The sequence below is a fragment of the Onychostoma macrolepis genome, chromosome 24 (genome assembly GCF_012432095.1).
Source record: "Onychostoma macrolepis isolate SWU-2019 chromosome 24, ASM1243209v1, whole genome shotgun sequence".
Lineage (NCBI taxonomy): Eukaryota > Metazoa > Chordata > Actinopteri > Cypriniformes > Cyprinidae > Onychostoma > Onychostoma macrolepis.
Genome location: NC_081178.1, coordinates 5,331,812 through 5,347,133, shown reverse-complemented (window position 1 = coordinate 5,347,133; position 15,322 = coordinate 5,331,812). Strand labels below are relative to the sequence as shown.

General features: G+C 36.4%; 1 protein-coding gene across 3 annotated transcripts in view; it reads right to left on the bottom strand.

Moving 5' to 3' along the window:
* agap3 (ArfGAP with GTPase domain, ankyrin repeat and PH domain 3) overlaps positions 1-15,322 on the bottom strand; it is a 171,436-nt gene that overhangs the window by 37,533 nt on the left and 118,581 nt on the right. For all 3 annotated transcript variants that reach the window (XM_058765033.1, XM_058765034.1, XM_058765032.1), the window contains exon 12: positions 8,164-8,316. In XM_058765033.1, the coding sequence (XP_058621016.1) occupies positions 8,164-8,316 (153 nt within the window). The remainder of the gene's footprint in view (positions 1-8,163; positions 8,317-15,322) is intronic.

The window sequence follows — 15,322 nt, the reverse complement described above, 5'->3', positions numbered from 1 at the left end:
ATATATATATATATATATATATATATATATATATATATATATATATATATATATATATATATATATATATATATATATATATATATATATATATATATATATATATATATATATATATATATATATATATATATATATATATATATATATATATATATACATAACAAAACATACCACACACACACATACATATATATATACAGTATATATATTAGTGGTGTCAAAATTAACGCTTTAACGCAGGCGATTAATTTTTCAGTTTAACGCGTTAAAAGTATTTAACTCAATTAACGCAGGGGCGGAGCTAGGGTTGGCCACCCCACTCACAACCGCTGTTTCTGTCACTTTTTCTCTTGACAAGAAGTGCATTTATTCAGTCGCAGAGCATCTTTACGACCACATCAAACTGGAGACGTTTCAGACGCGTGCTCCACTTCACACTTCCATTGCACGCACAAAGGTGTCGGCACGCTGTAGCCTGCTCTGTATCATTTCATATCAAAGCGCAAAATAAACTATGCGCATGCAATGTTGTGTTCAGTTAAGTCATGATGTTACCAAAAAGGGGATTAAAGCCACCTTAAAACTGCGTGCATGTAATATATTTTATACGAGTCACATTTAAGAACATGTCTCTGAAACGGTTTTCAAAACTGTCCTGGAGCAGCCCAGCACTGTCTCCCTCATCTAACACACCCGATTCAACTCGTCAGCTCATTAATAGAGACTTTATGACCTGAAGTGTGTCAGAAATGGTAAAAAGAGTTGAGAGAAAATACGATGCGTGTCAGATCCACATCACGGTCAGCAGCGACAGCTCTTAAAGAAATAGCAGCCAAAATAACCTAATAACCAGCTGCTGTGATGTCTACACTCTCAGAAATAAAGGTTGTCTAAAAAGCTGTCACTGGGGCAGTACCTTTTCAAAAGGTACATGTTTGTATCTAAAGGGACCATTTTGCTACCTTAAAGGTACATATTAGTACTTAAAGTGTACATATTAGAACCTAATAGGTACAAAAGTGTACCTTTTGAAAAGTTACCGCCCCAGTGACAGCTTTTGTACCTTTATTTCTGAGAGTGTATTAATCAAAGGACAAAGAAAAAAAAAGAGGAAAAAATAACTTTTATAGCTTTAAGGATTCATCTATATTTAATTTAGTATTTAGTGTTTGATAACTTCAATTTAAATTTCTGCATATTTCTGCTGAAGGGCACAGGTAAATGAGACATTTATTATAATGGGTTTATGTGAAGATTGTTTTAAGTTCACTTAAATTAGAAGTTATTTTTTAAAAGTCTAATAAATGTTAAAATTGATATCTCTCAATTATACTCTAATATGGGGGAGGGAGGGGCAATTTTATAGAGAACTCAGTATTGGTTTCAGTGATACTGGCCTTCAGTCAAAAAAAAAACAAAACATGCCACTAAATAAATATTAAAAATAAACTATTTATGTTGTTTCTACATTAATTCGAAGATTGCATGTGAAATTATTGCAATATAAAAGTATATTTAAAAACTTTAATATTAGGTGAGATTAATATAGCGATTAATTTCAGAAAAATGTGCGACTAATTAGTTTACATAGTTTATAAACTATATATAGTTTAGTGTATACATATACATATACATATATATATATACACACATACACACACATACATATATATACACACACACACATATATATATATATACACATATACACACTATAAATATGCCAGCATGCTAAGAAAAAATACACTTCTTCAAGATACAGTCTATGAAATTTATGAGGTTTTATAACTGGTTACTTAAACAAGCGAATAAGCAAAAGTGAACTTGTATTAAGACACAGGGTCCTATTTTAATGATCTAAGCGCATGGTCTAAAGCGCATGGCGTGTCCGAATCCACTTTTGCTAGTTTAACGACGGGAAAACGGTCGGCGTGCCCAGGCGCATGGTCTAAACGGGTTGTCCCTATTCTCTTAATGAGTAATGGGTGTTTTTTTGGGCGTAACGTGCAATAAACCAATCAGAGTCTCATCTCCCATTCCCTTTAAGAGCAAGTTGCGCTCGCGCCATGGCGGATTCACTATTTAAAACGGCGGAATTTAAAGGCACACAGACTGAACGTGTCTCCAGAGAGCAAACAGATCTGCTCATGCGCGAGCAAATAGATAGGCTAATTCTGATACACGCAATGACTATCCAGTATGACATTTTTACATTTATGTAGCCTACACAATAATATTCTTTTACACTGTAATCCTTTAATTTGTAATATTTGGCATGTTTGTGTGCTGCTGCGCGTCCCTGTGTGTAATAAGCAAAGTGAACGCGCGTTGTGGACCCGCCCAGAGGCGCATTTTTGAAATATTGCGCCATTGACTTTAGACCAGGTTTGAGTTGGTCTATGGCGCAGTCTATTTTCAGTTCTTCAAAATAGCAACTCGCCAACGATGCGCCTGAACACACCTCGTGCCCATGGGCGCAAATGCATTTGCTATTTAAACAACGCGGCGCAGGACGTGAAAATGAGAACTGCGTCAGGCTGAAATGAGCAAAAACACTTGCGCCGTACTTTGCACTGTATTGCGCTGGGTGTATGATAGGGCCCATAGTCTTTGAAAACAAGTCTTAATCTTCTGCAGTGTTGCTACATGTAAATGTATTTTACCTGGAAAACAAGCCAAAAAAGTCTCTCTAAAAACTTAAGAAGCCTGAGGTGAGGTGAGGTAAGTTGAAGTGTGCAAGGGACCTGAATGCATTTACAGCCTAATCTGAGTTTAGCTGGAGCCGCTCTTCAGGCAGCAGCAGGAAATAAGGTGGTCAGCTAACCTGCGATTAGCGAGCGTTAGCGACCCTGCGGGAAACGGCACTTTACGCCGTGGATCTGGAGACGAGGGCTGCGGGTGAGCCAGGGAAGATTGGAGGGTGTGAACAAAGAACATTAACTCATTTCTTAATAGCTCTCAATTTTTTCTTCCAGCGTACGTGAGGAGAAACTTCGATTTCTCGCAGTTGCTAATTCGAGAGCTAGTGGTGCGGACGGTAATTTTGCAAGGAAGACGATGACGCACCCCCTCCCTCCACTCCTACCCCTTGACACGGCAGCCATGTGAGCAACCCCCGTCCGTAATCAATGCCAATGGCTGCAATTAATACTGAGAAAAGTGTGCAGAACACAATCACTACTTCCTTCTTATTATTGTCAATTAGAGAGCGCTAATCAAGGCATGGGCAGCACACGCCGCTGCTCTCTCCAAACGAAATGTCAAACTTCATTACAGCCGAGAGTGGGAATCAAACTCCCTGCGCTCGCTGCCTCCTCCAGCTCCGCAGGGGAGACGTCTTCTCCACCCCTAACTACGGCAGACTTCAGATTAGCGCCACACTGCTAGACTAGCTCAGCTGCTGCACGCTAATCTACAGGCTTACCGAATGTAGCCTAAAAGCAGTTCATCACACTTAATTGTGATAATTCCAATAATATGACGATTCAATACATAAAATGATCAGCAAAGAAAAAACCCCCAGAAAACTGCAATTAATGTGTAAATAAGCATTCTATCCATAAAATGATCAACAGAAAAAGAAAATCACCTAGTAACTCCTTAGCAACTGCTTAGCAACATACTAACAACAAATCAGAATGAATGAGAATATGAAGATTCTATGCATACAATGACCAACACATAAGAAATGTACCTAGCAACCACCCGGAACACCCTAGCAACAACATAGCAATATATTAACTACTAAGAACAAATCCATAAATAATGATTTTAGGCATACAAATGATCAGACGAACAAGGAAAATACCTAGTAACCACCAGAACACCCTAGCAACTGCATAGCCACATGCTAGCAACCAACCAGAACAAATGCGTAGACAACTACCTAGAACACCTTAGCAACACCCAAACAAACACCCAGAACACCCTACCAACTGCAGAGCAACATGCTAGCAACCAAGCGACCACTCAGAACACTCTAGCAACTGCATAGAAACATGACAGAAACCAATTAGAACAAATGTGGAAATGCGGATTCTATGCATAAAATGGCAACAGAGTGAGAAAACTACCTAGCAACCACCAGAACAACCTAGCAACACCCCGGTAACCACCCAGAATACCCTAGCCAAGCAACTGCATAGCAAAATGCTAGAAACCAATCAGAACAAATGTGAAATGCATAAACTAATCAACAGAGTATGACAACTACCTAGCAACCACCAGAACACCATAGAAACACCCTGGTAACCACCTGCAACACCCTAGCAGCACCTTGGTAACCACCTTGAACACCCTAGCAACTGCATTTTCAGAAATGTAAAAACCCAGTTCCTTTATAAAACTGTACAAAACAAAACACTAGTGAAGTACAAAAGATAATTAAGAGACGTTTGATACATGCTGAGAATACAATTCCAAAGCACACACACACACACACCTCGCATACACACTCTCTAGTATGTGCAGCACAGATATAACTAAGAGCAGAGTGCAGATTTAATCAGAAGGATCAGTATTCAGAGGCTGTAGCTCAGAGAGAGAACAACACTCACATCATATGGAAATAGTTACTGTTTGAGAACATTATCAATCTACTGCTGCTCATCTCAACAGTCCTGATCTGCTGGTTGACCTTCAACCCTTGACAAGGATAATAGCATGACTGGGGCTTGCTTAAGATCTGTTTAACACCTAAATAGGCATCAAAGGTGAATTTGCGTAAAACATTCCTGATGATACAAAGTCACAGATACACATCGTTCCAGCATGACTTTCTGTTTTCAATGGGACACAAAAGATAATTTTCTTCCATACAATGAAAGTCAATGAGGTGTAATAATGTATTGTATGGATAAAAACTTCTTTTGTATCTTCTTTTGTACAATACAGCTCAAAAGTTTGAGGTCAGTAAGATTTTGTTATGAAAGAAATTAATACTTGTGTTCAGCAAGGATGCATGAAATTTATCAAAAGAGACATTTAAAATGTTACAAAAGATTTCTAATCTCAAATAAATGCTGTTCTTTTGAACTTTCTATTCATCAAAGAATCCTGAAAACAAAAATGTATCAGTTTACACAAAAATGTTTCTCGAGCAGCAAGTCAGCTTTTTAGATTGACTTCTGAAGGATCACGGGACACTGAAGACTGGAGTAATGATGCTGAAAATTCAACTTTGCATCACAGGAATAAATTAAATGATTAACTATATTAAAATAGAAAAGAGTTATTTTAAATTGTAATAATATTTTACTAATTATAAATGACAATTTACTGAATTTCTAATCAAATAAATGCAGCCTTGGTGAGCAAAATCACTTTTGAAAGGTACTTTACATCTCTAAATTCACCCTTTATAAAGCACTAGCACTAAAAAAAAGGTAACAAGAAATGTTAAATTTCAATTTAATTGTGCATGCTTATTTTTCTATTTTTAGATTTCCTTCATCGAACGCACACTTAAAATTATTTTTAAGAACACTAATAATGTATTTAGGTAAATGTAACTTCACTTGTAGCATTTAAATAGATTTTAATTAATTTTTTTGTGTTTTATTTTTATTTAGACAAAATATCATAGAATCGGCCATTTATTGTTTATTTGCCATAGTATGAACATAATTACTGGCTGATCGGTATCTAACATTAAAATAAGTAGTTAAATATTGGTGTGTCCTACTCACTAGTCAGTTCTTGAACAACTAGTTCAGCATGCATGTCTAACCATACCCCGATGCACATCACATGAGCAACGCCAAAAAAAGAAAAGAAAACCTGCAATCTTCCACCCAACAAATGAGGTTTTCTCTAGGTGTGCACTTTCCCAAGATCTCCGATATAAAACTCTATTATCTCCATTATGACCTGTAAAGCTATAATACTCTCAGTAAACGCAAGAACCGAGAGGCTGATGGGTAACAGGTCATAGAGAAAATGCATCCACCAAATCCTGATACAGCTAAAAGTCTGAGTATGTGTGCTTGTGTGTGACAATAACTATTTTACACCAGGGCCTAATGAAGTGCTTTGTCACACACACACACACACATACATACATATGCAGCTCATTCCGTGGCTACGGCCGCTTTGAGTAATTCTGCTTTAGGATGTGGAGCTGATGGGTGTAGACGGGGGGCCGATGGCGGAGCGGGGCTGAAATTGATTGTTCGACAAGCGGAGACGAGCAGAGAAGGGCGAGTGTCGCACGGCATCGTGTTCTGTCTGCGACACCACGGGGCCACGCGGCGGGGCCTCCATTTTGCTCGTAAAGAGCGCTCTTTAAACTAGCGGGGCCCCTGGGACCCTAACAGAAGGAGGGGGGGAGGAGAGAAAGAGAGAGAGAGGGCGAGAGACAAAAACGGAGAGGGCGATAACGCGAGGGCTGGGGGGGGGAGAAACAGAGCAGCCGCTAATGAGAACGACGAGTGCGCAAACATGCATGGAAATGACTGTTATTCTGTTGATGTGCATTTAAGTGCTTTTTTACTGCCAGCCGACAAAGAGAGGGAAATAACCAGTGATGAATGTTGTCCCCGTAAAGCATTCATTTTCCAACGCGGGAGGGGAAAAAAAGAAGTAGTGAAGACGGGGGGAAAAATGTGCAGCGTTGTTACGCCCGGCAAATATATTATTTGACTTCACTCAAGTGCACTGACAGGATGGAGAGACAGAGAGAGACAGAGAGAGAGAGAGAGAGAGAGAGAGAGAGAGAGAGAGAGAGAGAGAGAGGATAGGCGAAATGGATAGACTATTTGCAGTTGGTGGCGGGACCAGAGTTGCCATTAAAAAGCCGCAATTACCAAATTATCCTGATTAGCGATTGGCTTGTTAACAGCACAACCACTGATACAAGTAATAAACAAAAGTGCCATAGTTTCTACAGTTAATACAACTAATAGACTACTAGATTAAAAACCTTGTCGCAAACAAAGAGCAGTTTCTGAATGATCCTGACTGGTTTAAAATTGCGATGAAATGGATCTTTTATTCCTTATTGTGTATATGTTTATTCCATATAAGTTCATCTGAGTCTAATTATTGGAAAACAAAAATAATGTAGGGCGAGCCTTGGCTCTGTGCATCGGTTGTTGATTGGATTTTGAGATGTGGGCGTTGCACTCAAAAATGGAGGTAGTTGAATGCAAGCTTGCTGGGGCGGATTTTGTTCACAATTAACTTTTTTTATAGATTGTGATGATGCATTTCCAGTTATTCCTATTGTTAATCTAGCAGTTTTTGTATTTTAATTTTTTAAAGATGTAATGTACACTACCAGCCAAAGTTTGGGGGTCTGTAAAACTTTTTAATGTATTTGAACATTTTTTCTTCTCACCGTGGCTGAATTTAACCAAAAATACAGTAAAAATTTTGAAATATTATTTCAATTTAAAATAAGTGTTTTCTATTTCAATATATTTTAAAATGTAATTTATTCCTGTGATGCAAGTTGAATTTTCAGCATCATTACTTCAGTCTTCAGTGTCACATGATCCTTCAGAAATCATTCTAATATGCTGATTTGCTGCTCAAGAAACATTCATTATTATTATCAATGTTAAAAAGCACTGCTTTCAAATGTTTGACCTGTACTGTACATTTATAACACTATACTTGGTGTTTTATTATCTTTGCAATAAATTACAGAAATCTAATTCAAAAGTGATGGCAAATTTAACATTTTTCTCTCTTCTGACAAATGTAATCAATCGCTTGATAGGTTTTTACTCTTTTTGGAAAGTCATAAAACAACATCGTGGATTTTAATTTGCTATTAGGGCAAAGTTATAGTTTCCGTTCACTTTCCGTTGAAGTTTACACTACTATGACTAAATACTAAAAACTAAAGTCTTTTGGCCAGTTACCATGGTGCATTATATAGAAATTATATACTAAAAATCACAGGTATTGATGCATTCATTGCATGTTATTGTACTAATTTGGTACAACCGGTGCATAATCCCACCATCACTGACCCTGAAGTGTGACCTAAAATCTATTGTAAATATCAAAGCAATGCGAAAAACAACGGTAAAGAAAAAAACCTGGTTGAATTTTAAACATATCATAAATTAAAAGTTAATAAGACTGATTTGAGAAAGAAACTAAAAAGGGAAGCATCTGTAGTGAGGTAGAGCAGTTTCTTGCTTTTCCTCTGACCTGCTGTGGTGCTGATAACGGCCTCACTCCACTGTTCTGCGCTGGACACAGAGAACGAGCGCTGATGCATCCCCTCTTTACTAGTGCCCAAAGCCACGCCAGCTGCCGAGCCCCCGGACTGCAGGGAACTGCTGCTGTTAGAGTGAGGAGTGCCTGCCAGACGAGAGGAGAGAGACATTCAAATCACATTTCACAGACCTTTGTGTGTATATTAGTGCCTAAAGTGTTTATTGTAGCACCTTAAATGTACATATTAGCACCAAAAGTATGTATAGTACACAGAAAAAAGGCACAAAAACTGTCACTGGGGCAGTACCCTTTGAAAAGGTACTAATATGAAACTTTAAGGTACTAATATGCACCTTTTAGTTTTTGAAAAGGTACAGTCCAAGTGACAGCTTTTGATACATATTAGTACCTAAAGTGTATAGTAGTACCTAAATGGTAAATATTAACACCTACTAAAAGGGTACCGCCCCAATGACTGCTTTTGTACTTTTTTTTTCTGACAGTTTAATTCATCCATTCTTATCAGTAAATGTGGCAATAAGGCCAAAACAATCATGTACCATGATATTCTAAAGTATACAAGTATTCCTGTAGCTCAAACAGAGCACAGCGCTAGCAACGCCAAGGTCATGGGTTCGATTCCCAGGGAATGCATGAACTGATAAAATGTATACCTTGAATACAAATGTAACTCACTTTGAGATAAATGCGTCTGCTAATTGTAAATGTTTACTGTAGTACTAAATGACTACCATATTCATTCACCATGGTATCTACATGACACCACCAAGGTATTTCAAGGAATTATTGTAGTTTATAATTAGCTAATCGATTTAAAGGGATAGTTCACAATTGAGGGTAGCCATTGACTTCCACAGTATTTTTTTTTCTCCATGCTATTGAATCCAATGGGTACCGTCAGTGTTTGGTCACCAAAATATCTTCTTTTGTGCTCAGCAGAAGAAAGAAACTCATACAGGTTTGGAACAAAATGAAGGCATGTAAAATTACAGAATAGTAATTTTTGGGTGAACAATCCCTCTAACAGAAATCCACCAGTTTCTGCCAAAAACACCATAGTTAGGCTACTTCAGTTACTGTAAATGTAAATCATACTTTATATCACAAGTCAAAATGACCATAGTACGTGTAAAAAAAAAATCTATAGTAAAACTACGTTTTAGTTATTACTAAAACCCGAAGCCAATCTGAGAACCACCGTTTTCCTATAGACAAGATGAGAACCGTAAAGTATCAACCACATGCAGGACTAAAGAAGTTACAGTAAAGATTCTACTTATATACATCATATCTCATCGCTGCGCTCGTCTCTCCGTGCTACATGAGCAGTCAGCGCCTCACCCCGTCTCCCTACCCTGCTCCCTCTGCGTTTCTGCCACTAATTAGCCCTTAATTAACAAGATACACTCGGAACGGTAATTAGCTCTCCCCCACTCTCCGCCTGACACATCCATCTCTCCCGGCGGCAGCGGCTGTGCTGACGGCTCTCCCTGGCTTCAATCAGCGGATTCACCGGCCCAGCCGTGTCGCATGGGGTCCTTTCCTCCTGTTCCCGAAAAACTGGTGCGCTGCTTGATAGAGACGACGGCTAATATTTAAATCTCCACATCGGAGGCTCAAGGTCAGGTTCGGATGGATACCTATGTAATGATTTTTTTCTTGCCTGTTTCTTCTTTAAGATCCAACATCGTTTGTGCTCGGCTCATTTTCAAATTGGTTTCATATTGCCGTTAGCCTTTTCTTACTAAAATGTTTAAAAAACAGCAATGTGCTGTTTATATGCTTCGATTGTTCCCGAGGCTTTAAAGAAACAGTAGATGTATGATTTTGTCTATGCATGGGAACGATTTCTTACGCGTTAACGATTTAAACCATTTAAAAGTTTTACCCACATGCACGTCAACAAAAAACTTGTAAAGCACACAGAAAACATTGATATTTTATTTACTAGGCTCTAATGCATTTCACAGTGGGACTAAACTTTTCTCTGTTGTTTTTCTCTTTATGCAATTTTGCCTTTTTCTCCGACACGTTTCCTTCGTTCCCCTCCCTCGGCAGCGCTGATTTGGAGCATGCTAATTTAGCAAGTACTCCACAGCGTGAGGTTGAAGCTCTATCGCTCTCTCCCTGCAAGAGACGCCCTTCCCCTATGGGGACCGCAAGATTAATATTCTCGCACCCAACAAGATAATTACTGATACTAATTAGACATGATTATGTGAATTTGATACACTTATTACTCTCGCTAATGGTTAGGACGCATTAGGCTAACAAGAGTCTGTTCTTCGCAGTTTACTTTGGCGCCTGGCAAAGAAGCGCCTTGACACAATCAGTAGTAATTCGTGAGTAATTGAAAGAATAGAGGGTTATTCTTATATTTGTCTGTTCGGAGACATGTAATCACACCAGTATTGTTGAAGAGAAGATTTTATTAATTCTGTCATAATATTGCCCCTGACTAGATCCCTCACCAATGAATTAAATAAGACGCCGCTATTACTCGGATCAATGCCGTACGATATTGGCATCCTGCAGAAGAGGTAATTATTGTTTCAGAGCAAATTGCTTATGAACTATGTGTTCATAAACCCATTGGAGTATCAATGATGTTCCTTTAACGCTCATAAAAACCTGCAGCAATGTCCTTAAATGTGTTATAACCCACTAACTGATGAACAAGACACTGCAGACTAATATATAGATATGTAATATAAAAATAAAATTGAAATTGTTAATGTTTTAAATGTTAATTAAGCACATTTACTATATAGTATAATATTATAATTCTATTAAATGTATTATCAATTTTATATACTTATACATAATATATTATAAAGAAATAAAGTATATTCAGCAACTGATATAACTGATAATTCACCAACACTAGATATAAAACGCTTAATAAATTATTAGCATATAATTTACATTTAAATATATAAATTATAATAGTATAATTTTAAAAATATTTGTATATACTATATATCAACTTACAAATATATATCCTTGTTTGCATGATAGAGATAGTTTAGAACTAGTTAAAAAGTAATATAATTCTAATATAATAATATTAAATTATATGTATATGTATATATATATATATATATATATATATATATATGTATATATATATATATATGTATATGTATATATATATATATATATATATATATATATATATATATATGTATATGTATATATGTATATATATATATATATATATATATATATATATATATATATATGTGTATGTATGTATGTATGTGTGTATATATATATATTATTTTTATAACTAGTTCTATCATGCAAACAGCCGGATACACAGTCATCTGAAGTCTATTAGCCGTTTAGTCAGAAAATCTTTGACATGTTTGATGAAAAGTAATTCCGATCTAAGGCAGACATGTCTCAAAATCGACTAAACGAAACGACAGTCCAATATTCCCTTGCTCCAAAACAACTCCTTAAGGACATAATGTCACACTCTTGTTATTTATGATTTTATTTTGTTCTCTCTGTCTTGGCTGGTACGAAAAAAAAAAAGACAAAATAAGCCCCTAACCATGCCTCATCTCCATCAAGAATTCAACAATCATCACTAATTGTCAAATTTGATGCTAATGATTGATGAATTAAACATGTCTCCATCAATTAGTCCCCAGAGAACAATTCTGCATAAAAAAGGGGATAATGCAATTACAATGTGGAGAAAATCAGAGGAGAGCGCAGGGCAAAGACTGTACACGAGATCTCCTGCCACTTCACACACACGCACTCTAGAGTCACACAGAGCTAGAGGTGACCATGAGGGGCAAACTCTCACAAACACACAGTCAAAAGAGTCAAAAGTCTCTGGGACGTTTTCAAAACTCTGTTTATTTGAGTGGTTCTGACTGAAGTGGAAGTAGAAATGTGTGGAAAATCCGTTTGGAAATAATCATTAGCGCATTGGTGTTTAGTATACTTGCAACAACCTGGCAACCACACACAACACTGAAGCATCACGGTACTGACTATAGCGCATACATTTAAATAAACACATTTATTGTACTGTTAATCTTTAATATATTATAAATACATAAATTATATAATTAACATTTTTGAATTTATACATTTACAATATATATTATAATATGCATTATATCATATATTTTCATTATATTATAATATTATGTATTTATAATATGAAATCACATAAATATAATATTTATGTAATTTATGCATTTACAATATAATCAATAATATTACTATTAATATTATATGTCATAATAAATATATAAAGTCTATCTATAAAAACATATCTATTTAAATATATAAAGTCTATAACTGCATCCCAAATGACGACTATACACTATGTACTTATGCACTCAACCATGTAGTGTATGAATTTTATAAGGTTTTTTTTGTTTTTTCATTAATAATCAGAATCTATCCATCCATCCATCCATCCATCCACACATCCATCAATCCATCTATCTATCTACCAAAATGTAATTTATATACTTATGATATTAATTATATATTTAATAATATATTATAATATTATGTACTTATAAATCAAATGTCATTAATAGGATCTACCTAAAAATGTAATTAAATATAAAAAAATATAAACATATAGGCCCAGTTTTACAGACTAGGCCTTAGTTAAATTAGGGGATTTAAACAGCTTCTATTAAAATGCCTTAGAAAAAAAAAACATTACTGGTGTGCATCTTGAGACAAAACAATGACACTGACAGATTTTAAGATTCTTCAATGCAAGTTATTTTCAGTTAGGACAACTCAAACATGCATTTTAGTCTGGGACCAGCCTTAAGCCTCGTCTGTGAAACCAGGAAATAAAGTAGCTATCTGTCTACCAAAAATGTATTTTATGTATTTATAATATAATGCATTATATTTTTAAGATATATATTTATATCATATCACTAACATTTTTTTTCTTCAAAGAACATGATCAAGTTATTTTTGCAGTTCTGTTTGGTGCTACTAGTGTCAAAGAAACTGCACTGTACACCTTTAAAAGCAAATGTTTCACTAAACTTGATAATTATGTGCTTTAACGGTTCTGTTTTGCATGCATGTACAAACAGTCAAATCATTATCGGATGGTATAGAAAAAAACACCCAAATCTCCATTGCTCTTTTCTTGCAATCCGTACATGCTATTAGGCTAAGTATTAGGGTCCTAGCGAAGGGAGGCCTGAGGTTGTGGTGTTAAGTAGAGGCGATGGATTAGCAGGGGGTGGCGATGATTTCTCCTCATCTCTCCTCGTTTCTCTCGCCGAGCGCTGTCAGATGGCTGATGAGCCGTGGAGCGAGCCCTGACCCTCTGAGCCGCCGCTGCCATTATATACAAGTGCGGAGATAATGAAGCATCCATGCTAATGTGGAGGAGAGGGCGGGGGAGGGGTCAGGGTGGAGGGGGGGCCGTTGGATCATCTGCTCTTCAGGTCAAGGCAAAACGGCACAGAGACGCCCTTACAAACTGACAGCTGCCTGGATGAACCGCCTACGAGTGGATTTCTGCCGCTTGGAAAGATGTACGGATTACATTATGGCCGTTCGCGTAAACTGCAATGATCTCGACATTCGAAATACAGCAGGTCTGACGGAAATGTCGCAACAACCAATAAACCGATATCTCCAGCCACAACTTTGAGAGCGTATGACTCGAGCTCATCGAACGCAGAAATGGCGTCCATTCGATTTCAAGCGGTGTATTGGATAATAAGCGTTTGAAAGTGTTTTACAAAGACTTGCGACGTACAAAACATCTTATTTCCTTCTCACATATAAAAGAACATCCGAAATGATTGTGCCATTATTGAAAGAGACTGTCATGAGACTAACGTATGTGGTAAAGTGTCGTTAAAGGAGACTTAATCATAAAAGTGCTGGATGAGGACATTTATACACACAAACACATCAACATTGTTCATTTAGAGGGATCTGGGATTGACTTCAGGTTTGGAGTCGAAAAATTTGGTTGATGCTGATGTGGATGGCTAGATAGAAGAGCGGCCATTATAATACCGATATATATCTCATAAAAAAAAGATGTATATCCTCACAGTACTTACTAAACTGTAGTGGTCAGGAGTGTTTCAACTGCCAAAGCATTTTAAACTTGCTTAATTTTGTATACAAGTACTTTTTAAACAGTGTTTTAGTAATTACAGAAGTAAGATAAGTTAGTGATCTGCATTTACCTCAACAAACTGCGCAAAGAAAATTACAGTAAAATTTCTGAAATTCACCAAAAAACCCAAAACATTGCATAAAGTATTTTAAAACGGATTATTTGCACTATTAAATTGTAAAAAGTACATTTAAAATTTAGCCTACGCATGGCAGAATGAACGCTTCTTTAAATTGGCAATTGGACTTTTATCAATCAAGTGATAATTTGAAATGACAAAATATTAGATTCATCAGCCTCTCTCTAAAATTCTAGAAAAAAATAAAATAAAAATAATGTGAAAACAGAAAATATTCACTATCCGTTGCCAGTATATTTAAAATCAGCGAGAAAAACCTGTTCTGTTCACCCAAATGAAGAGTTATCATCAAATGTGATCAGTTCTAAAATAACAAAATATCAGCTGATTTATTGGTTTATTGAAAACAGAAAACATGCATTATCTATCAACAAAGATGCAAGATATCAACCATTGTGATCACCTCTAAAATAACCAAATATCAACTAATTTTTTGGATTATCAAAACTAAAAATTCAAGAAAAATTCTAAAAATTATTTGAAAACAGACAACATGCACTACCCATTGACAAAACTGCCATTAGATTTAAAAAACTGACATATGGAGAGAAAGCCTGCACAGTTATCAGCCAATACGATCATCTCTAAAATATTTAAAAACTGACAAATCGCAAGAAAAATTCCTCTGTTCAGCCAAATTTTCTCATTGCATTTCACATGTATCGGCGACTAGGGCTGTGCAATTAATCGAAAAACATTTTCGATTGCGATTTCGGCCTCCAACGATTATGAAAATACAATAATCGAGATAAAACGATTATTGCGTCCCGTCCCGTCCGTCCCTTTCCAGCGGTGCGCTGGAATAGCCCAATTTCACGTGCAAATCAGTAAAATCGTGTGTTGTGACT